The sequence below is a fragment of the Alternaria burnsii genome (genome assembly GCF_013036055.1).
Source record: "Alternaria burnsii strain CBS107.38 chromosome Unknown 705, whole genome shotgun sequence".
Lineage (NCBI taxonomy): Eukaryota > Fungi > Ascomycota > Dothideomycetes > Pleosporales > Pleosporaceae > Alternaria > Alternaria burnsii.
In genome coordinates, this window is record NW_024066107.1 from 555,288 (window position 1) to 577,482 (window position 22,195).

The window sequence follows — 22,195 nt, forward strand, 5'->3', positions numbered from 1 at the left end:
AATACGTTAAGCGAAGAATCCTTCACTACGCAAGAAGGACAGAACAGCTTCTGATGCAAGATCAAGACATTTGAGAACGAACAACAGAAAAAGTCTGCAGCTGTTCGTGGCAAGCTTCCGCAGACAACCACAACACCCCTATGCCTCTGCGATAGCATTGTTTATGTGCAAAAATGGGAAAGAAGAGAGTTGACCGTGTTGAACTTGACAAATACATCCAATCTCTTGGATTGGAGACTTATGGGATAGATCCCAACCACATAGTAAGAAACCCAATGTCCAACTACAGGCCAGTCCCTGCGCTATATACAGCTGGACTGCAGGCTCTTTTCGGTTTATTGATGTGCCATCAGATACAGGATAATCTAATTGATCCATCAGATCCGAATTCGCTTAGCAAAAAAATAGACGAGTTTTTAAAGAAGGACGGTCCCATGGTATGGCCTGAACCAGGTCCTGGAGAAAAACGTCATCTGCTCAAACCGCAGGACGGTATCAGCTATATTCGCGACCTGATCTATCCGCGAGATAGCGCCATGTGGGTTTCAGCTATCGATGGCTAGGGTACGCGCTAATGAGGTCAGCCTGAAAGAGCACCTGCTAGCCATCTTGCTTTGCCAGGGAGCCAGCTCTGGGACAGACTCGGAGCTTTATACCATGAAAATACATAATGATTCGAAGACTTTGGAGTTTGATCCTGACGACACAATCGTTGTGGACGTATTAGGAACGAAGAGAGGCGACTTTGACAAGATAAACGACGAGACCTCTAGTCAACGCACAGAATCTGAAGAGGGAGAAACGGATAACAGTTTCAATGAATCTGAAGACTCAGTATTGAACAGCAGAATGACATCTCAAGCTAGCAATCGAAACACGAATCCATCCGACCCTGCTTTCGAGGTTGAGCTGCGACTTTATCGCAGCAAAAAGCGACGCGCTCTAGTCGACCCAGGCACAACTTGGTCCTACGCAACCCTGATGCTCACAGAAACAACCAAGTCATGTGAGGACTTCTTTGTCCTCGTATGCAACAACATCGAGGCTGACTGCAGCTTTGTCATCTTCCACTTGCCAGAAGATATGTCTATGGAGGGTTCGGTGAGCATCGATCGAGAATCTAGAGAATCTGAGTTATTGTTTCGCCGCATCCGATCTATCCTGCAAAGAGCAAGGAAATTTCCATGCGGTCCTTTGCGTCGTTCAGTCGAGGTAGAAGTCGGCTTAGGAACTGATTAGCAACCTAGAAAATATCACGTATTTCGCATCTCCGTTTGTCACGCACATCGCTTCGCGAACATAGTTGGTCTTTGGTATGTCCCCTTCCCAATCTTGACGCAACTTCGCTTCAAAATCGAGTAGGTACTTAAGCCCCTCAACTCCGACACAGCATTTTGACTATATCATACAGCGAGCAGCATTGTGTGTCTTTGAACTGTGTATTGTTTGGAGTCTCTGTGACATGACATCATTATCTGTCGTATAATTATTGTATCCATTCCTTTTTCTTCGGTTGTCCATGCATGTTTCAGTCGTTACTACCGATCTCGATCTGCCCTTCTCTCATCGACAAGCACACTCCAGTTCTTTTGCACACTAATTCCTCCTGTCGCAGTCCTCTGTGCACTGTCATCGCTTGCCCTCCTGCCCATCTCAATCTCAACGTTATGCTTCCCCTGCCTATCGTCATCAACAAACTTGAACTCCTCCTCATCCTCAACTCGACTAATGCCCGCCAGTGTCGAGAACAAGCCTCCAGTAGCGCCCTTCTTCCTCGGCCTCCCAGAGTTCTTCAGGTTTGACCCAAAGTCGTCTATAGCTCCATGCGAGCTCGGTCCAGGCGACTGCATATCCGAGGGGCGGGAAGAAGCAAAAGAAAAGAGTCTATCAAGGCCGATCCATCTGAAAGCGGGTTTCAGACTAGGCAAACAAGCACATGTGAGACCGACGTTGACTTCAACAATAGACCATACGATGATCTCGCGGAAGTTGTAGGTGGGGTCGACTTGACCCGAGATGGGGATCTGCAGGAATATGATCAACCGTACGAGCGAGACGATGGCGATGAAGGTGCCAAGGGCGAACATGCCCGCTAGAACGATGCGTTGAGCAATCGGTGCGTGCAGGCGCCAGACGTGCGGAAGAGGCATGCCGACGATGATGAAGTCGAGGAACACATTGGGCACCGAACCGCCGAGGTAAATGTCGCGGGTCTGAATGCATTTCCCGTTTGTGATAGTGATGTCCCAGGCGGCCTGTATGGGGTAGCAGTTGAAGATTACGCAGCCTAGCTGTGAGGGGTGTTAGCTGTATGGGATCGGATTCTGAGGAATAGGTTCGGCTTACAATAGCGATACACCATGCGATTGACGCTGCAGTAACAACATATATGAACTTCCGGGATTTGATCTCAAACAGCCGCCAGTAGAATGCTAAAACGGAAAGCTTGATAGTTGTGATGCTCAACGTATAAAGGATTTGGCCGATGTAGATGTTCCGAAGGAAGGCGATGGCTTGTAGCGGGTTGGTGATTTCATACATGTGTAGTCCTAATGACTCTCGCATACCTGATAAGCACTTGATGTTAGCCTACGGCTCATATGGCAAGATGGAGCGGGACATACCAATGATGCACACGTAGAAGAAACCGTTAGCCACGGCCAGTGCTACCATAGACATATAGTCGTCCATCTGAACATTACGCCATCCCCCGTGTCGCTTCCGGCAGTAGACCTTAAGGGGGACGAGTAGCATGATTAGGATGTACGTTGAGATAGCCACGCCATCCAGACGACGGCGGTAGGACTGGCTGCAGAGCTTGTCAGTGACAAGTTACCCAATGTACTGTTTTCTGGTCGTGATATGACATGGGTTGAGTGAACCGCGGAGACTGAGTGTAGAAAGGGTCCAATAGCGATGATGGGCGAGTAGACAGGATCGAATGACTTACAGGCTCTCCTGGGGATTTATGATCGGTGCCATGATGCACAAGTTACACAACTCTCATCTATCCTTCGCAAGTACACCAGGTATCACGAACAAAGAGGAGCAAGAGTCGCCGTAGCGTTGACAATGATGCACGAACACGAAATACAAAGCAGTGCGGCACACCAAGTCATGATATACAATGTCAAGGCGAGGCCTACAGGCGAAGAAGAAAACCTTTCTCACATCCCAGCGCCCTGACCAAACTCCCCAGATGTTCCCAATCCACTTACCACTACCGCCGCACCCTGTCGCGGGATCCCCTTTAGGCCCCTTCAAACCCATGACGTGCCTTGCTTCTTTAGCTAATGATCGGCCAATGCGAACGCAGAATTAGGCGATGATAAGTCATAATCCGAACATCTGCGAGGGTGTTCTGGAGCTGTTGGGCAAAGTATAAAGCACAGAAGCACTAAAGCGATGGCACTGACACACGGGGAGGACTTGGGAAGTGGAGCGTCGTTACAGGTCAGGGGGTCCTTGTCGGCCTGAGTGCCGCTCGCTTTCACGTGTGAGTGGTTCGGGTGGGGTCGTTACGGGACTCATCTTCTAACGGAGACGGCGTGCGTGCTATGCGGGAACGAAATAGGAACCCGCTCCACAGTGGTCATCCATGGATATTTCAACATCACCCACATTCTTCTTGCGAAGCGAGTCTGGAATACTGCAGCAGTGTAATTAGTCTACCTTCAGACCGAGAAAAGAAATAAGAGCATATTTGTTTATGTGTTTCCGCGGGGTTTGATCAGTGTCTGCCGAGGTGTAGCCAAACGCGAGAGCCGCGTACCCAAGATTCGCACAACAACCTACCGTCGATCAAAATGCTCCGGGGTAACCGTTGCTGGATAATTGCCGAGCTGTTCATTGCCGGAAATGGTCGGCCTAGGCAAAATTATCCTATCCTTGGTGTTGAGCATGTGCCTGGCCGTCATTTTGGGCATAACTGGTTTAGCTCCCTTGTCCATTGCGAGTCAGAACGAGGCTACGGCTATGGAAAACGAACCAATTGATGGCAAACATAACCGACAACGGATTTCCAGGCGTGATGCGGCTCGCATTCACGCGCAGTATTGTCGTCCACCTTGTGGCGTTTATTCCCGCGGTATCGCGATTATGTTATGCATTGCCGAATCCTTTGGAAACGAATCGCCGGTCGGTGATGCGAGACTGTGCCGCAACGTGGGCGCAAGCATTGTGGTGGGTGGCGTACGGACCTGACGTTCTTGTTGGTTGAAATCGCCGTTTGTTAATCAAACAAGCGTGTATGCACAGTCAGGATCGCGGAAGCGGAAGCCGCCTCACACGCTGCCAGTAGCAGGTGGATACAAAAGCCACACACGCCGTCGTCTTGGTAGTTTTAGCACTGTAGCGAGGAGTCGAGAAACTGGAAGACCCTGTCAAAAACGTGAGGATTCCTCCCCCCCATTAGGTTATTGTCTCAAACATGACCAGGGCAAATGCACTGCGACTCCCATGGGGTTAGCGGAGGACCCACCAGTCCGGGCAACCGGCAAATATGCCCTTGACCAATACGAGAATCCAGGAACCACATCTACGCTTACATCAAACAAAACGAAAACTCGATGATGCGGCGCGATAGTGGCGCTGGGTAAGTAAGCAGCCGCAGTTGTCTGCTAGTCGAAGTGTAAGTCGAGGATAGCTGGTGCGGGAGGTGCGGCTCGCCATCGGCCCTTCGACTAGCCCAACCGAGAAGCAAAACTCCACCTTTCAGTGTCGTTTTTGACAGGCGGGGCGGCCTCTAGTCACACCTAAGGGCTTACTAACATATCGGAAGACCAATCAGCGGGCACTAATATGGGTACTGTAAGTGCCAGAGACCGCGGAACACGACGTAAGACCATGCCTGTGATTGAAAAGTCGGCGATCACAGAGAGGCGTACAAGAGACCCCACGCCCTGCATCTCGCTTTCGGATTCTTGTTAACCTTTCCTTCTTTTCTGATTGAGCCAAAGGTGCATGATGGCATTCCACGATACCGAAGGCGATGGGTCCTCCTATCCAGGCCTTCTCCTTTTGTCATCTCTCTTAATATCCACGTACGTAATTGTCACTGGTATCTATCGCCTCTATTTCCATCCACTCGCAGCCTTCCCTGGACCGTTCTGGGCTCGGGTAACTGTATTCCCGTCATGGTGGCATACTCGCACTGGCGACCGACACATTTGGTTGTATCAATTGCAGGAGAAGTACGGTATGGCGACGCAATCTAACCTACCAGACCCGGCTAGTTGCTGATGAGCAACAGGTCCTGAGTTTCGTTATCGTCCGGACGGTGTTGTACTCAACACTCCTGCTGCTTTCAAGAAGATCTTCGGACCGAAAGGAAATGTCAAGAAGGCTGTCTACTACGAAGTGTGGCCACGCAATGAGCACACAATTAATACGTGGAGCAGCACCACCGTTAGTGTCCATGCACGCAAGCGTCGTGTGTTGAACTATGCGTTCTCGGAAGCAGCGTTGCGAGATGCTGAGGTCTTCCTTCACCAGAACATTGATCGATGGCTAGAGCTACTGGGCCAACAAGCACCCAAAGATGGCGAGTGGACCACGTCAGTCAACATGTGTGACTGGATGAACTGGCTTGTGTTCGATATCCTTGGTGACTTGTGCTTCGGTAAAAATTTCAACATGAAGGAGCCAGGAAGCGACCTGCGGCATATCCCAGAGGTTATGGTCTCATTTTTGGAGCTTCTGCATCCAGTAAGCCCCCGTCTCAGATCATGCGTTGATCGACCGAGCTAATATTCGGCAGGTTGCATTCGGCCCGTTAGCCAACGCGTGGGTATGGCTCAAGCCTCGCGGTCTTAACAAGCTAATCGAACTCGCCTCACCACCAGTAGTCGTAAACTGGCAGAATTTTGTTGGGCAGTGCCTCGAAAACCGAGTCAGGGATGAACAGGAATTGGAGAAGAACCCCAAGCCCGATGGTGAGATTCGAAGGGACTTCTTCCACTGGCTGTTCAAAGCTGTCGATCCGGAGACCGGCGAGCGCGGCTACGATCAAAATGAGCTCTTCGCGGAGTGCGAGTTGCTGACCATAGCTGGTTCTGATACGACGTCCGTTGTACTCTCCGCGGCCTTCTTCTACCTCTCTCGCCGACCGGATGTACAAGCTAAGATTGCCCAAGAAATTAGATCGATCTTCTCAAGCTACGATGAGATCACATCTGGCAGCAAGATTATGTCCTGCAAGTACCTCACAGCGTTCCTCCAGGAAGCTATGCGCATGACACCACCAGTCGCAGCCGAGCCAAGCCGTGAGGTACTCCTTGGTGGAACAACAGTCGGTGATCACTACTTTCCGGCTGGTCTCCATTTGAGCACTGGTCTTTACTGTCTCAGCTACAACTCCAACGTCTACCCGGAGCCTTTCAAATTCCGCCCTGAGCGCTGGATCGTAGACGAGACTGGAAAGGAGGGCTCCTCAGCCGAGAGCGTTAGACTGGCAGAGGATGGATTCTGTGCTTTCTCCTATGGAACCCGAGGCTGTGTCGGGAAGAACCTTGCCTGGCTCGAGATGCGTCTTGTTATTGCCAAGACACTCTGGATGTATGACATTCAGGCCGATCCAAAGAGCAGACTTGGTGGGGGCGATCGGCACGGAAAGCCTGGACGACAGACTGAGGATCAGTACCAGATTTACGATATTTTCGTGTCCGGGAGGAAGGGGCCGATGCTGCAGATGCGAAGGAGGCAGTGAAAACTAGGCTGAGTCGTATTCAACCGGAGACGCAAGTAGAAGCTGCGGTTTTGAGTCAGCCAATAACGCACGTTGAGGTTACCTGAAAGCATACATAACCTGCGTATGCAAGTAGGGGTCGCGACACTTTACTTGCTGGCGAACGAAATATGATGTTAACGGTCATTGGATTTACCCCTTCAATTTTCGCCGAGGAGCTAGTCTACTTTGGGTCACTATGATTATTCACCCCACCTTCAGTCCACACCACCATTTTTCGACACCGATCTGTCGACACCGATCGCGCGCTCGAAGCGCCCTCATTTGTACGGCGTTACAAGTTTACCAATCACTTCTCTAGCGCCTTCTCATTCGCATCCTTAAGCCACTGTTTTGTCGTGCTGCGCACCTTATCTAACAGTCTTTTATATTGATCTTTGTCACTCATAAGCCTGTTGACGACGCTCGCCGAGGGTGCGATATCTTGGTCAGGAACAATGTATGCGCCTTCTTCGTCGCAATCCCCGTTCATAGTGTTAACTGGGATAACGTGGTCAAGTCCGAGCATAGCCTCAGGAAGCGCGCCTGCATTAGAGGAGATGACGGGAATACCACGAAGGTGAGCTTCGATTGTCACAATTCCCCAGGCTTCAAACCAGAGAGAGGGGACGAGAAGCAGTTTGATGTTCCGCCAGACTTCTGCCGTATCCTTGCATGTGGGGCGAATGCTCCAGGACATCAGTTGAACTTGCTTCCTAAAAGTGTGGCTCGGAATGATGAACTTACATGATGTTCTTCTGGGCTTGCATCTGCCGGCCACACTTTTCATCAAACCCCCAACTCTTATACGCCAGGAACTTGTGCTGTGGGCAGGATTTGGCAAGACCAACCAAAATCTGAGCACCCTTAACCGGACAGGGATTGATCATACCGACGAACTTCCTGTTCCAGTTGTCGAGACGCAAAGGCAGCCCGTGATTCCGCTGTTCGAGGTAGGTCCACGGATGGTGTACCAAGAAGTTGCTCTGAAGCTTCCAGTGATCGATTGCGTATCTTTTGATGGCTTTGGAGACGCTCCAGATACCATCAAGCTCTTGGAGGAGTTTAGACTCGTGCAGCGAGCTCAACATGCTAGGCATGCTACCAGCGAAGGGCCCAAAGGGGAGTTGCTTAGCCGTATGTATAACAGCAATGCGACGAGCGTTGATTCGAGGTATCTGCAAGGCCGAGGTAGCTTGCATGGATAAGCCATCGTTGAAGATGATGTGGGTGGGCGAGAACTTGTTGATCTCCTGTAAGAACGAGACAAAGTCATGTAACCGTGCGGACAATATTCCGGTCTAGTCGGCACGGGGGTTAGAACATCGGGGTTCACAAGTCGAACTTAGGAAAAAAAAAAATTCAGCTTACTTCAATGTAGCGTGCTGTCTCCCTAGGCATTGCTTTGAGTAGGTTTTCGGTATCTCCAAATGCCTCAACAAAAGCCTCATTCTCCAATGCCAAGTACTGGACGCCATCTTCCATAACAAGCTCATCAACTGCAACACCGGTTCCATCTTCTCCGTATCCACACCTCAGATGCAGCTGCCTCTTATGAAGCTGCAGATCGTGCTCACCACTCTTAGCCATAGTCCGGGCAACTGCATCTGCTTCGCCGCGATGAGAGTAGTATAGTCGGCGGACCGAATGCCCCTGGGAGGCGAGATAACGTAACAAGCATATATAGGCCTTGTATCCACCTGAAGAGGAGAATAGACCCTTCGCAGTCTGGACGAGGAAGACTCGCATCTGGGCCTGGTTCAGGCTGGGGGCGAAGGAAATTGAAGAGCTTCTCGAAGAAACGGAAACGTTCGACTCTATATCCGAGTGGTGCGACATCATGATCAAGTATAGAAAACTCTATAGAACTCAATAAAGCTCAAGAGTAGAACAGGTTGAGTAGCCAGTCGAGGGCAGAAGTTTGATGAAGCAAAGAAGGAGTCCATGTAAGCCACGATGGAGGCAAACATTATAGGGATATTGTATTACAAGTGATGCATAAATCGGATCATTCATACGTGGCTCATGACTTGATGAGTGATGTGCAAGTGATTCTCAAACTGATCAATCTTTGTATAGGTACATGCCGCAGCGCTTCCCGGAGAGGTGACGATTTGGGTGAATAGTTATTGCGCGGGCCTTTTCATGCTCATTGACAACAGAGGTGTGATAGACCGCGCGGTCTGGGCTGAGTTGGTAGAGTGTCAAACAGAATAATGTTTTCTATCAGTAGTGAACGAGATCAATTGACAGCCATCTGGGACATAGAGGCGATTCACGAGCACCAGCACCAGCACCATCATTACTACTGCTACGACTGTAGAAGTACCTACGGATGCTATACCGTCCTGGAATAACCTTACACTCATATTTTTCAAGCTGCAGACTACCTAGGTAGGAATGTATCTTATCGCCCTAGGATAATTTCTTGAGCGCTTTCGCCAACTAGACAGCAAAACTTCACTACATGATATCATATCCATCATTTATACAGATGCTGAGGAAGTGAAATATTTCAAGGCTCGTCTATCAGTGTGAGAGTGACGATATGTGTTGAGGTTGGTTGATGTTGGGTCGTTTCAAACGTCAGGGTCTAATTGATGTCAGCAGCATGTCAACGTCCGCATCATCATGACATAAGATGGTTCTAGGTTCTCAAACTTTGAATGAGTCACAGAGCTAAAATATCTCACGATATCTGTAAGAATCAGTCGTATGCGACACCAAGACATGATGTTAGAATGACCACAGCCTGACCTATGCGTTGTGAACTTCTCAGGCTCCCAGGGCCACTTCACCATGGATACCCGGACTTACTTTTTGAGCGCTGCGTAACTGAGTTGTCAGCTTGACAAACTCCGCATCAAATATCGTTCTAGTGTAGCGTCCAGAGTTGTTAAGGTTCGACCAAATTCAAGAATGAAGACATAATGGTGGAAGCATGACGATGCGAGTCGGTCTGCAAGAGATGAACTAGTTCTGATCATGGCATCAAGATCACGCCAAAATGAGAATATAACATCGAAAACAAAACGCCACGATGAAAACTAGTGATGGTTCTGCTGGCTATAAGTTGTACGAACACCGTGATGACCATCTGACAAGGAACTCTCAAACGATATCGAACGAACATAGCGACGCTTTGAATTTAATATCAAATAACCATCTTATCCCTGAAAAGTAGCAGAGTCTCTCGATGGCGGAGGTAGCAAAGTATACCTCTCACCTGCAAATCAACACCCATAAGAAGGCTGACCTTTCGTCAAAGACCAGTTTACACTAGCGCGTACAAGCCTCATCCCAGTGAGAAGATGAAGGCAGCTCTCTGGACTGGGTCAAAGTCAATCGAGCTAGGCGTTGTCGCCAAACCCATGATCACTGCACCTAAGGATGCCATCGTGCACATTACTCATTGCACTATATGCGGATCTGATCTGCATATGTACAATGGCGATATGAACAGTGTCATGGAGAAGGGGATGATCATGGGCCACGAGGCGATCGGCATTGTCGATGAAATTGGGCATGAAGTCAAAGACTTGAAGGTAGGAGACCGAGTTATTATTTTGCCGGTCATTGCATGTGGAGAGTGTTTCTACTGCAAGCGCAAAGAGTTTTCCCTCTGCGACCGAACCAACCCATCACATGAGATGGAGCAACTGTACGGGCACCGTCTCTCGGGTATCTTTGGCTATTCCAAAATCACAGGTGGATATCCTGGCAACCAGGCTGAGTACTGCCGCGTCCCTAACGCAGATCTTGTTTGCGTCAAAGCCCCCAAGGATATTCCTGCTGAGAAGCTGGTCGGTCTTGCGGATGTGACCCCTACTGCGTGGCATGGATGTGAACTTGCGGAAGTGCGCAAAGACGATGTTGTTGGCGTCTGGGGCTGTGGCGCGATTGGTCTCTCGATCCAACGTTTGTCCAAGCTTCGTGGAGCCCGAAAGGTCTACGCCGTCGACAAAGACGTCAACCGACTCAAGATTGCAGAATCTTTTGGCATGATCCCCGTCAATGTCAATGAGCACTTGGACCCGGCGGACTACATTCTTTCCATTGAACCGCATGGCCTGGACCGCGGTATTGAATCAAGTGGCTTCAGGAGCACGAACTCGGTCGTCCATAACACCATGAGGAAGCTAGGTATTGAGGGCGATAGCTCGGATACTGTGGGCGCTGTGATCAAGGCGACGCGCAAGGGTGGAAACATCGCTTTGATTGGCGACTTCTTCTACTCGACCAACAATTTTCCGATTGGAATGATGATGGAAAAGGCAATCACCGTACGCGGTGGGCAGCTATACGCCCAGAAGGTAAAATACCTGTTCCTATGAATGATAACTTGCTGACTGTTGATCCGAACTCTGTAGTATTTCCCACTCCTTCTAGACTTTGTTGTTAAAGGCCAATACGACCCCTCGTTCGTGTTCACGCACAAGGATAAGTTGGAGAATATCTCGGAGGCTTATGACAAGTTCTTCAATCATGAAATACCCGGAGGGCTAAAGGTATGCATTTCGACTCCCTTTGGCCGATCCCAGGAGGGTTAGAGATGGGGGCTGTGGTGGAGAAACTCTCGAGAAGAGGGTCCGATTTACAAGGAGGTAGAGTGGTACAGCCCAAGTAGAAGGTGTTCGTCTAAGTTGCAATCGAATTTATTTCTGGATAGTCGTTGCCAATACATCGTGCGTCGTTGGTAGTGTTGCACAGCCTGGTGTCTTGATATCGCTGTGCAAGACTTGCTGTCGCAGTCAGCACCTGCCGCCCGAGCGACTTTGCGTCATTGGATTAGCGGGGCACTGACAAGAGTAGCTTCTAATCTCTCCAACCTCTTCCACTTCTTTTCCTTCTCCATCTACTCAACACCAACATCGCCGGTTTCGCATCCCATCGTTCAGCCGTGTGTGTGCCCAATACGACGTTATGATGTTTTCAGCCCCCATTGCAAGCCACCGGCATGCCATACATGGCAATAGCAGGCGAAAATCGAACGCCCTGCGACTGAAGCGGCACAGCGCCATATTTTTAGATCAAGCCGCTCGCAATCGTTGACCATCCGGTCTGTATGACAGCATCGTAGTTTGCAAGGCCGGATTGTACACAGCTATATGACCTCTGTACCTCCACGGCTACCACGGGATTCCTCATCACCGTATTCCTGACGCCAAACCTCATCAGTTTTCGTACTCAACCTCGAGTTACGCGAGCCGATCAACACAAGGCTGAGCGGCTCGTAACGCCCCGCAACGCCAGCGCGCCTCCAAGGCAAGGCGAGCTTGTTTCCACGACGTCTACTGGATTCGGCCGGACTGCAGCGCGCAAATTGCGTCGGAAGGGAATTCCTGCCTGAATACTTCTGGGGAGGCCCCCACGAGCGCATGTTGGTGTGATGGAACCAGGCTGACCGGTGCGACGCACAGGCTGCAAGGTACTGTCAGCCGTGTGCAACATCCTGTATGATTAGGTGACTTATCGCGTTTCTTGTGGTTCCTGCTTCTCCTCTGGCCTTGTTTCCTTTCACCTTGCAATTGCTACGAACTACGAATATTGAAGTACACCTACAAACGTCAGCGTACGCGGCGCATACACCATTGAACATGCGTTCACCAGATGTGGAGGACGTCCCACCTGCGCTCCAGATTGGCTCTCCTACAAGCACGAGAAGACCGTCTGATATCACAGTCCCTTCTGCTTTGCGCGTTGGTTCTCCAACGAGTGGTGCCCCACCATCTCATGCTCGTCCACCACTACGGCGCAAGAACACGTCCGGCGCCTCGGACAGGCTTTCGCAACTCTTCCCGTCTCGTCCTTCCTCCATCGGCTCGGTCGCCTCGGTCGCATCTCCCAGCAGCTCCCCTGCGTCAAGACGACAATCGTTTCCCTCGCCTCTGCTGCCGGCTTCAGAGCCCTCGTATCGTATACCCCGCGCCCCGGCGCCACCGTCTTTTCCCCAAGAAACGTCATACAGCCCTGTCGCAAGCGTCTTCACTCAAGATCGCGCATCACCATCGTTGGGCAAGAGCGATAGTAGGACGAAGCGTGTCCTCAATCGAATCGCATCGCTACGACGAGGAAGTCCGCTCAGTGGATACTACAACCGGCTAGATGATGAGGAATCACAGCCAAATAGGAGAAGACTCAAGGAGGTCGAGGAGGCAGATGAAGCAGTCGGATACGACCTGACTTCGCTCGGCGGTCTGCCTATGAAGGCATTTGAGGCACAATCGAGGGAGCAAGGCACACGTACAGCGCGAGAAGGCGACCACAATATTGACGAAGCTGGGCATGCCGCAGAGTATGAAAGACTTGAAGCGCAATTAGGAGCTGGCATGACTTCGGTACTCCACAATCCATTCACCCACACTCCGGCTGGACCAGTACCGGGCGACTTCCCGGGCCACCGAAGAATACTGTCGAAGGCAGACGTAGCAGATGAGCAGGCGAAGAAGGCACAGGACAAGGCCACGAAGACTGGCCAAGTGGTTGCTGTTGCTACGGATGTTCCAGTCGACATCAGCGAATTCGCACGAGTTGCTCGTGATTTTGACTCCATGAATAGCTTAACGGCTGAAGCTGGTCTCATCAGAAGCGATGCGCAAACCAGCTACTTCTTCCCAGAAGGTGATTGTCTCGTACAACTGTTCATCCACAGAGATTAACATAAGAACAGATCCCCAAATGCCTACATGGCGTCCTCTTACTATGAGCTCGTGGTGGATCTCCATTCTTGTCATCCTCGCACTTGCACTCGCTGGTGTGCAAGAATTTCTGTGCCAAAAATCGCTAAAATCAGTCAAGGAACTTGGCGAAAAGGGCGGCCTGATGATCTTCGGGACGGTAGGCGACCTGACTGTCACGCAATATTTCACGTGGCAGTACGCACCTATCATCATCTCAGTCTTTTATGGTGTTCTCTGGCAGATGTCAGATTTCGAAGTCAAACGTCTGGAACCATTCTATCAGTTATCCAAGAAGACAGGCGCAACTGCAGGCGAGTCTTTGAACATGGACTACCTGACTTTCCTGAGTTTCCTGGTACCGCTGAGGGCACTGCATCACAGACAGTACGCGGTCATTTACAGCTCCCTGGGCACATTGGTTGCAAGTAGCCTGGTACCGGTCTTACAAAGTGCCTCTATGAGCATGTACCCTGATGAGGAGCTACGCGACTCCGACACAGTGAAGTCTGTCAGAGTCGAGCCGATCTGGTCCAGAGCGCTTTCGGCGTGCCTTTTGATCGTTGCTGGGTGTGGTTGCGCACTGATATACGCAATGCAGCGGAAGAGCGGATTGCAGTCAGATCCTAAGGGCATCGCAGGCATCGCAGCCATGGCTACCAAAAGCCATATTCTTGCGGATTTCAAGGGACTCGATCAGGCATCTTTGAACCAGATACACAAGCAACTTCGTCAACGAAGATACATTTTGCACAAAAGCTCACTTTGGCAAGGCGAGTACATTACGAAGAGCAAGGAAAAAGTCTATGACCAAGGTTCCGATCCCAGACCGCTCATGCTTCGGCTCCGCTCCGGTTTTCCATTCGTCGGCTTTCTCATCGTGTTCACCATAGCAGTACCAGTCTTTACCTTCGTCGAGAAGGCAAGCTTAGTCACACAGAAACTTCCCTGGATAATGACAGGGCTAGCGACTATTATTCGCATACTCTGGAATACGATGAACAGCGACGTTCGCATGCTGCAACCTTTCTATCTACTCTCGCTTCGACATGCTCCAGCCAAGACTCTTACACTTGATTATGCCGGCACAAATCCGCTCTGGTTGCCCTTCGAAGCTTTCTTGAATGGACACTATCTTGTCATGCTCGTCGCCTTTGGATCCATATTTGCTGAAATCCTGACCGTTTGCGTAACTTCAATCAGCGTGGATGGCAAAAAGTTTATTCCTGGACTGGGAGGCAAGGACAGCCACGAAAAGTCAGATGAAGCGAATGATCGCTATAACACAGACCAAACTTTCCGCAGTTTCTGGTCGAGCTTCACCCTCACCATGCTCATCCTGCTCTACCTCATCGCCATCGCCATCCTTACCTACGCAAAGCGCAGTCAGAAGTTCATGCCGCGTCAAATTGGGACAATGGCGTCTGTCCTTGCTTTCATCCACCAGTCCAAGATGCTGCTTAGCTTCATCGAGACGGAGAAGATGACCTCGAGTCAGATGACAAAACATCTGGAAAAGAGTGGAAAGACATATGCGCTTGGCTGGTTCCGAGGAAGAGACGGGGACGACCACTTGGGTATCGATGAGGAGGAGATTAGTAGTGCATATGTTTACGGCAAGGATTGGACAGAAGGACGTTTGAGGCTAGGGAGAGACCTGAATTGGGAACAATATTAGATGCATCTCGTACATAGACGCAAGGAAATGCATTTGTGTCAACTTGGAAGATGCGCATTCAATTACTGACGCTAACCTGCTCCCCGTATTCACAATCCCTGGCGCCTAGACGCCATTATGCTGGTATAATCATTCCATCTGACGCGTATATGCCGCGTCATGGCTCCCTGCGTCATGTACCCCGGAGTTCTGTTCTTCCGCTTTGATGCCCAATCCCCATTGCATATGAATCTTGTCCCTCTGCCCACAACCACAGCATCCTTTCACCTCATCCTCAGTTCTGCCCATCCCCAACATTACTGACCAGCCAATCCATACCCTCCTGCACACCTCTCCCATCCACAGCACTACACGCGACGATACTCCAATTCCGGTCTTTCAGCTCCCCCAGTTTGAGCGCCTCGCTGATCTCGCCTGCGCCTTTCGCGCCCGGTTGATCCTGCTTGTTGGCAAAGACGAGGAGCGCAGCGTCGCGGAGTTCTTCTTCGTTGAGCATTGCGCGGAGTTCTTCGCTTGCGGTGGTCAGGCGCTCGATATCGGTGCTGTCGATGACGAATATTACAGCGGCGGTGTTGGCGTAGTAGCAGCGCCAGTAAGGGCGGATCGAGGTTTGGCCTCCGAGGTCCTGGAATGGGTGTTAGGAGGGGATAATAACTGGTAGGGAGGGAGAAATGGGCTTACCCAGACGTTGAAATTGAGGTTCTTGTATGTTACCGATTCGACGTTGAAGCCTATTGTTGGTATCGTTGTGACTACTTCTCCGATCTGGGGTGGCTGTTAGTTGTCTGCGTTCATGCCTCAAATTCCAAGATATATGTCTTGACGGCTCCTCCACCATGATGCGAGATATCGCGTACCTTTAATCTGTATAGCAACGTCGTCTTTCCAGCGTTATCCTGCATTTGTAGTCAGCACTGTGCATGCATACTGTGGTATTTCATGCTCGTACCAGCCCCAGAATCAATATCCGTATCTCCTTCTTCGCCCATATCAGCTTTGTGAATGTCGATAAGTAGCCGCCCATTTTGTCTCCCTGTGTCTATCCGCCGCTACTAAGGTCCGTCTGTATGCGGCGTTGACCGCTGGTTCAATCGTTCTGCCGAAGAGGACGCGTTCGAAAGGTTTGGAAATGCGAGTGATTACGTGGAGGCGTCGTCCCGGTAATGCAAATAAGTCTGTGAGAGTTGGGCGTATGCTGATTTGTGGCTTGTTGGTGTTTCACTGTTGCTGTCTGGCCATAAAGTTAGGTGGTCTGGTGCAAACAGTGCAAACACCGAGGTCATCGGCGGCGCGGCACGTTTTGCCGATGTTCCGCCGGTTGTACTGCACCTATGTACCATGGTTGAACATGGCGACTTTCTGATTTCATACATCACACGTCTTCCGCAAGCTGAACTGAAACATTATTTCGAAAAACTGACTGTATATCTACAAGGACCCAACATACCACACGCTATTGCGACGCGATTGTACGCTTGCCCAGGATGCCATCATACGCTGCGACACCGGACCACCTCTACCGAATCTCGGACGCTCTGTCTTGGCACGTATTCGAGTAAATGGATTCATACTAGCCTGATGCCTGGATTTTCCATATACTGGTAATTGGAGCTCAGTGGAAGACATATTCCGACTATCATCGTATTCGTGCAGGCCTACCTAGGTATCTCAAGGCCAAAGAGATACAATCTAAAGAGATGGATGACAAAGAGGGAATCTGATTGGCCTTACGTCCCACTTATCCTACCAAAAGACCAGGTACCACCATCGACATCTTCAGCTAAAGGTCTGCGAAGTTGGGACGCAAGTAAACGGGAGATTATATCAACAAGTTCAGAGTGGACTGTCTTTGCGTGAAGCCTAGGCGGGAACGTAAGGGACAAATGTTCAGAATCATCGTTCGATACATGCACGGATGATCTCTTGTTGTGGAAACATATTGGGAGTTGTCCGATATACGAGACACAGGATGTCTCGCACCGTAAACGACCATCGCTTCCAAGGTTTCCCCCGCGCAGAATCTTTCTTCCAAGCTTCACTTTACCAATGGGCGCTGGTCGTTAAACTGGAATCCCAACGTAACGTTGCGTCGCTCCCTGGCGAAGCACGTGAGTTAGTTGTCAGCTTGTTATCGCTGTTTGGTCGCGGAGCCCTGTACCGCGTTCACTACCACAGTCTCCATGGCCTTGAGTCACAATGTGCCATGGTTTGGAGCCGTTGAACTCATTGTTAGACGCGTATGGTACTGTTTCCCCTGCATTGCGACCAGCTTGTATGAGGTGAAAGCAATATGTGAGACTTGGGAGTGGTGAAGACCAAAGTCGATTTGTACATCAACCGTGGTAGCTTGCTCAGCCACACGATAGTGATCATTTTCTCTTCTACCACGTTCTTGCAACAGCAAGCAGTATAAAAGTCAACTCATCTGCTCGTCTCTTCTAATCATCCCAAACCACTCTCTGCCCTTCATCAAGACATCCAAAGACGTACATTTCTAAGTTTTCCTCCCAAAACACAAGACATCCGCGACACACAAGCAAGCACGACACACAACCACAAGATGTCTTGTCAACTACTCAAACTCGCGCGTGCCCAGTCGCCCGAAAAGCTCATCAAAATGGCTTTCGAAGTTCTTCCCAAGCGCACTTTACAAGCTGTCTTCGGCACATTACACCCGAAACAACATCGCATCTTGGAGCAACAGCGTCGTCGCAAAGTGTCTCTGGACTGTCTAGCAGACACACTATACTACCACCAGGGCGCCCAACTCTCTCGCCTCGGGCGCTGGAACGACATGACGATACTGCAGATGCAGCATGAACTCGCCAAAAGGGGCAAGCTCGAGGAGGGCGAAGCGACGACCCTAAGCGAATGGAAATTGAGACTACGCCTGGTCTGCCTCGTGACAGCAGAGAACGAGGCATGGAGAAAGGCTGCAAGCGCAAGGCTCGAGAAGCGGACCGAGAACAAGAAAGCATGGGTAGCTCAATTAGCGGCATATGATGAGATCGACAAGGATCTCTCAGAGGGCGCTTTGGTGGAAGCGGAGCAATATGCGATCTGCTGAGCTCGGGACAGGGCGGTCGCAACGGTTGCGAGGAGGCTTACGGTACTCTGAGCTATCTGATTGCGAGAAGGGTCATGGTACTCTGAACCATCTGATTGCGAGCAAACTTACGGTACTCTAAAGCATCCGAATGCGCACGTCAGGAAATCTTCTGTTGACACTGTCGAGTTGTTCAATCATTAACGTATAATACCACTAGTCTACTGTGTCTCTTATCAAAAGTATATATCTCCAAACTCCGAATTGTCTCTTTGATGCAAAACTCACTGGTAATTCGATCTTTCCCAACATCGTGAAGATACACTTTTCCCCTTTCCTCCCTAGCTGTGCAGTCCACTTTCCCCACCGACCCTTTCACTTTCACGGTCAGAATACAGAAAAAAACACCAAGTGCGCAACAAAGCTTGAACGAGAGCTTCTCGTGACGAACTAAGCCGATTTCGCCTTTCGCCTCTGCTTTCCCTACCGCACACTGTGAACCGACTTACTCAATCATTCCCAGATTCCTGTCCCGCGGTTACAACAACCAAATCTTTAACCGAAAGTTACACAACAAGTCCCTCCACCAGACAACCTTTGAGTCTTGATTACCCCTTCCTATACCATTTCTGCACATTCACATAGCGAAATGGACTTCCTCTCTATCATCGCTGAGGCCAAGGGCGAGAAAGCCCCCGTCAAGAAGGATACTCTCAAGTTCAAGACAGCGCCTGCGCCAAAGCACAAGACCGCGAAGGCTACATCAACTGCGTCACTGGCGTCCAAAGGCGCAAAGCGCTCTCCTATCAAACACTCCTCTCCTGTCGCCAACGAGCTCAGCCCTCGTTCTCCGAAGCCTGCGCGAAAGCGAGCAACTGTGAGGCGTACATCGACTGCGTCACCAGCGTTTAGAGTCGAGAAGCACACTGTTGCCAAACACTCCACCCTTATCGCCAAAGTGCCCTGCCGTCGCCTGCCGACTCCTGTACAGAGTAGCCCTGGTCCAGAGGAAGCTGCACCGCATCGTCCCCTGCCCAAACCAGCTACTATCGTTCGTGATGCCAACCACTCTGCGAAGTCCGTTGGTGACACCATCGCTGAGTTGCTAGCTCCATATCCCCTGGCTGGCAAACAAGCTGCTGAGCGTGACGCTCGTGAGAAGGCTGCTCAACAACTGGCTCGCCAAGTGCGTCGTCAAGCACCTCGTCGTCGCCAGCCTGCTGTGTTGAAGGCCGATGAACAAAAGACTTCTCACCATCAACAGCGACAAGTTTTCAAGCCTCCCAAGCCATTTGCGCCCAAGGAAGAGAGGCGACCAAAGCGACAGAGCGAGGCCTCGTACGAGAACATGAGCCAAGGTGACCTCCTGAACGAGGCGCAGTTCCGTACGCTCGAGCTGGATTTCGACGAAAAGGAGTACCTCGTCGAAGTACTGGTCATCAATGACAAGGCATACTTCGAATTGATGGAGATGCTTGGCGATCCTCTTGAAGCTGTGGAGTTCGCCCTGGGCGAAGTCAAGCAGCACAACAAGGAGAAGAGACAGGAGCGAGCAGCGAAAGCAAAAGCAGCAGTAGAGAGGACTAAACGCGAACGAAAAGAAGCGCTTAAAGTACAACAGCAAACTAAGCGCGAGGTTCAGGAGAAGAAGCGACAAGAAGAACGTGAGAAGACTGGCAAACTAACTCCCAAGAAGAAGAAAGTCGAGGAGAAGGTCAAGGAGAAGGTCAAGGAGAAGAAAAACGCTGTTGAGGCCCCAAAGCAAGAGCGGAAGCGGAAGCGAAAGATCAGCCAGGGTGCTGACGACTCTGGTTATTTCAGCAAGTCCTCATCCCCTCCTAAAATCGGCAGGAAAGACGACGAGGCTTCACTCAAAGGCAACAAGCGTGCACGCTCCAACGATGACGACGACGACGACGAAGACAAGACGCCCACCAAGAAGGCTAAGTCCTCGAAACCTCACCAACCTTCTGTGGCGTCTCGCACGATCAAGCCCAAGCGCAAACCAGCAGCCCTTCCACGAGCGATGCAGGCTGACGCCAACAAGACATCATCAGGGAAAGACAAGGATGTTGAGATGAGCGATCAGGTCGACTCAGATGTCCTTGTACCTGCAAAGCCAGTGAAGAAGACGACCAAGAAGACGACGCGGGTCGATGCACATAACAACGACCCTACGCAGGTAAGCAAGCGGCGCACACGTAGCACTTACGTTGCGGAGAATGAGGAGGACGAGGACATGGAGGACACCGACGAGGATGCCGCAGATGACGACGCCTTCGTTGTGGATGACGGCTATAAGGCTACGCGCAAGTCTAGGCCTAAAGCAAAAGAGGTGCAAAAGTTCTTTTCTGGGATGCGATAGATGTGTTGTTTTGATGCTGTCTCCTCCAGGAAACTGTCGTCTGGAGACGCTGATGGGTTGGTTTTATGGGTTGGGCGTGGGTGGTGTCTTTTTTGGGATTGTTCTTGATTTCTTTGGACGTCTCTTTCTTTTTTGCGACAATACCCTACTGCGGCATTTCGCGGTAGATACTATATTCTAGAGCGTCATTACGCATAACTATGGTATCAATCATGTTGAGGATTTGTGACTACCCAGGTGTGTTCGAGTGCCAAAAGTGTATCGTCCTGATCGCTCCCGAGACTAACAATTTCGTAGCCTCGTTACTTCCAAGGCCTGATCGTTGGCGCTCTGCAGCAAGGTTGACCAACTCGTACTTTCCGTGATAAAGGCTACACTGAAGCCGCTAGCGTCGCGACAAATCGATCTCGTCAGATCGGCGTCGAAGCCTTGGACATAGAAGCTTGCGATTCGATATACACACGAAGCATATTCAAGTGGACCTAAGGCATGAGAGGTCTTGATGGTAGGAATGACGAGTAATAGAGACAAGATGGGGTAAGGTGGAAAGAGGCAGTTGGCAGGCGGCTTGCTCCGGGCGCTAAAACGTCATCAAATTTCGATCGAGCTTACCATTTCTCCTTTCTGCATCGTTCTCCAAAATCTACAACCATTGACACTATGCCAACACTGCACAAACGATCCTCATATGCGACGTCATGTTAGTCTGTCGTCAATTGACAGTCCTAATCTCTTGAGCCCCCACTATGGCAGAATGGCGCATAAGCGACGAATGTCCATTGAGGGAACTGGGTGGCCTGGATCACGAGCGTTGCGCAACGCTTCATAATTACATTGTCGAACTAGGCTGGGTTCAGCGAAGCCTCGTATTGGACAGCCTCGACAGAAGGATATGGTGGGAGTGCTACGGTGGTGATGCGATTCTTGCAGGTCTTTCTGATTGCCTCGATGCAACAGTCGTCTCTTTCCTGAAGGCAGCTTGGCATGGATATGCCATGAAACCGGTCGCCAAGCGTCACTTGTTCCATCGGTATCTGGCCTGTTTCTGCCCTCCAGAAGATCTTTGGGAGAATGTGAACTACGCCGGTGACGAAGACGATTCGAACAAGCGATGCTTTTCACTCTTTACTGGGGGGTATGGGCTCTGGGCGCCACTCATCCACTTGGACTGGTTTTAGACCAAGACGAGCTCACCGCTATGCAGCACATGTATATTCATGATACCGGTATCACAGTGAATAGTCGGTAGATGTGGCTGCCTCTTGAGATGATCCTTGAGGGCTTTATCGATATGATAGACAAGGGTAAGATACTGGCCGTTCAGGATGATTACGATGGAGAACAAGAGCGCACAGAACCGTGGATCATGCCATCATACACTGAGCAAGATCTCGAAGACACCATCCAGGCTTTCGAGCACCTGGTAGACCCTATCCACATCAGGATGCCATCTCAGCCACTGAACACTAGGCAGGGTCTGCTCGACCTTGTGGTTGGTGGTGATGTAGAGAGCCTACCCTTGAACAGCTTTGCACACCGTTTCCTCTCTCGATGCTCAAAGCCTGCTTTTACTTATATCGCACCTGGAATAAGCATAGCCTAGCACCAACCTTTTGCCCCAGCACCAGGGCAAGTGGAATCTGACAAGCTTGGCGCACGCCGGGTATATATGGATCCTATCCTATCTTAGTCACCTCGTTAAACC

The 22,195-nt window shown here is 50.5% G+C and overlaps 9 protein-coding genes across 9 annotated transcripts; 6 read left to right on the forward strand and 3 right to left on the reverse strand.

Moving 5' to 3' along the window:
• Positions 1-173: 173 nt before the first annotated feature.
• On the forward strand, positions 174-1,239 carry GT037_000205 (uncharacterized protein; the record flags this gene model as incomplete). The annotated part of the gene is made up of 2 exons (XM_038925252.1): positions 174-538; positions 585-1,239. The coding sequence occupies 2 exons, from the start codon at positions 174-176 to the stop codon at positions 1,237-1,239; spliced, it is 1,020 nt and encodes a 339-aa protein (XP_038791108.1).
• A 299-nt stretch (positions 1,240-1,538) lies between these two features.
• On the reverse strand, positions 1,539-2,982 carry GT037_000206 (uncharacterized protein; the record flags this gene model as incomplete). Its single annotated transcript, XM_038925253.1, has 4 exons — positions 1,539-2,291; positions 2,347-2,567; positions 2,625-2,809; positions 2,951-2,982. The coding sequence occupies 4 exons, from the start codon at positions 2,980-2,982 to the stop codon at positions 1,539-1,541; spliced, it is 1,191 nt and encodes a 396-aa protein (XP_038791109.1).
• A 1,983-nt stretch (positions 2,983-4,965) lies between these two features.
• On the forward strand, positions 4,966-6,706 carry GT037_000207 (cytochrome p450; the record flags this gene model as incomplete). Its single annotated transcript, XM_038925254.1, has 3 exons — positions 4,966-5,197; positions 5,252-5,706; positions 5,759-6,706. 3 exons carry the CDS (start codon positions 4,966-4,968, stop codon positions 6,704-6,706), a joined length of 1,635 nt encoding a protein of 544 aa, XP_038791110.1.
• A 328-nt stretch (positions 6,707-7,034) lies between these two features.
• GT037_000208 (uncharacterized protein) lies at positions 7,035-8,566 on the reverse strand (the record flags this gene model as incomplete). The annotated part of the gene is made up of 3 exons (XM_038925255.1): positions 7,035-7,413; positions 7,472-8,025; positions 8,096-8,566. 3 exons carry the CDS (start codon positions 8,564-8,566, stop codon positions 7,035-7,037), a joined length of 1,404 nt encoding a protein of 467 aa, XP_038791111.1.
• A 1,469-nt stretch (positions 8,567-10,035) lies between these two features.
• GT037_000209 (s-glutathione dehydrogenase) lies at positions 10,036-11,274 on the forward strand (the record flags this gene model as incomplete). The annotated part of the gene is made up of 2 exons (XM_038925256.1): positions 10,036-11,037; positions 11,095-11,274. 2 exons carry the CDS (start codon positions 10,036-10,038, stop codon positions 11,272-11,274), a joined length of 1,182 nt encoding a protein of 393 aa, XP_038791112.1.
• A 1,047-nt stretch (positions 11,275-12,321) lies between these two features.
• On the forward strand, positions 12,322-15,079 carry GT037_000210 (uncharacterized protein; the record flags this gene model as incomplete). Its single annotated transcript, XM_038925257.1, has 2 exons — positions 12,322-13,345; positions 13,395-15,079. 2 exons carry the CDS (start codon positions 12,322-12,324, stop codon positions 15,077-15,079), a joined length of 2,709 nt encoding a protein of 902 aa, XP_038791113.1.
• Positions 15,080-15,353: 274 nt separating this feature from the next.
• On the reverse strand, positions 15,354-16,103 carry GT037_000211 (adp-ribosylation factor-like protein 1; the record flags this gene model as incomplete). Its single annotated transcript, XM_038925258.1, has 4 exons — positions 15,354-15,704; positions 15,761-15,844; positions 15,937-15,975; positions 16,029-16,103. The coding sequence occupies 4 exons, from the start codon at positions 16,101-16,103 to the stop codon at positions 15,354-15,356; spliced, it is 549 nt and encodes a 182-aa protein (XP_038791114.1).
• A 1,536-nt stretch (positions 16,104-17,639) lies between these two features.
• Positions 17,640-20,835, forward strand: GT037_000212 (uncharacterized protein; the record flags this gene model as incomplete). Its single annotated transcript, XM_038925259.1, has 4 exons — positions 17,640-18,059; positions 18,649-18,662; positions 18,771-20,247; positions 20,788-20,835. 4 exons carry the CDS (start codon positions 17,640-17,642, stop codon positions 20,833-20,835), a joined length of 1,959 nt encoding a protein of 652 aa, XP_038791115.1.
• Positions 20,836-21,236: 401 nt separating this feature from the next.
• GT037_000213 (uncharacterized protein) lies at positions 21,237-21,668 on the forward strand (the record flags this gene model as incomplete). Its single annotated transcript, XM_038925260.1, has 1 exon — positions 21,237-21,668. The coding sequence occupies one exon, from the start codon at positions 21,237-21,239 to the stop codon at positions 21,666-21,668; it is 432 nt and encodes a 143-aa protein (XP_038791116.1).
• Between the last annotated feature and the right edge of the window lie 527 nt (positions 21,669-22,195).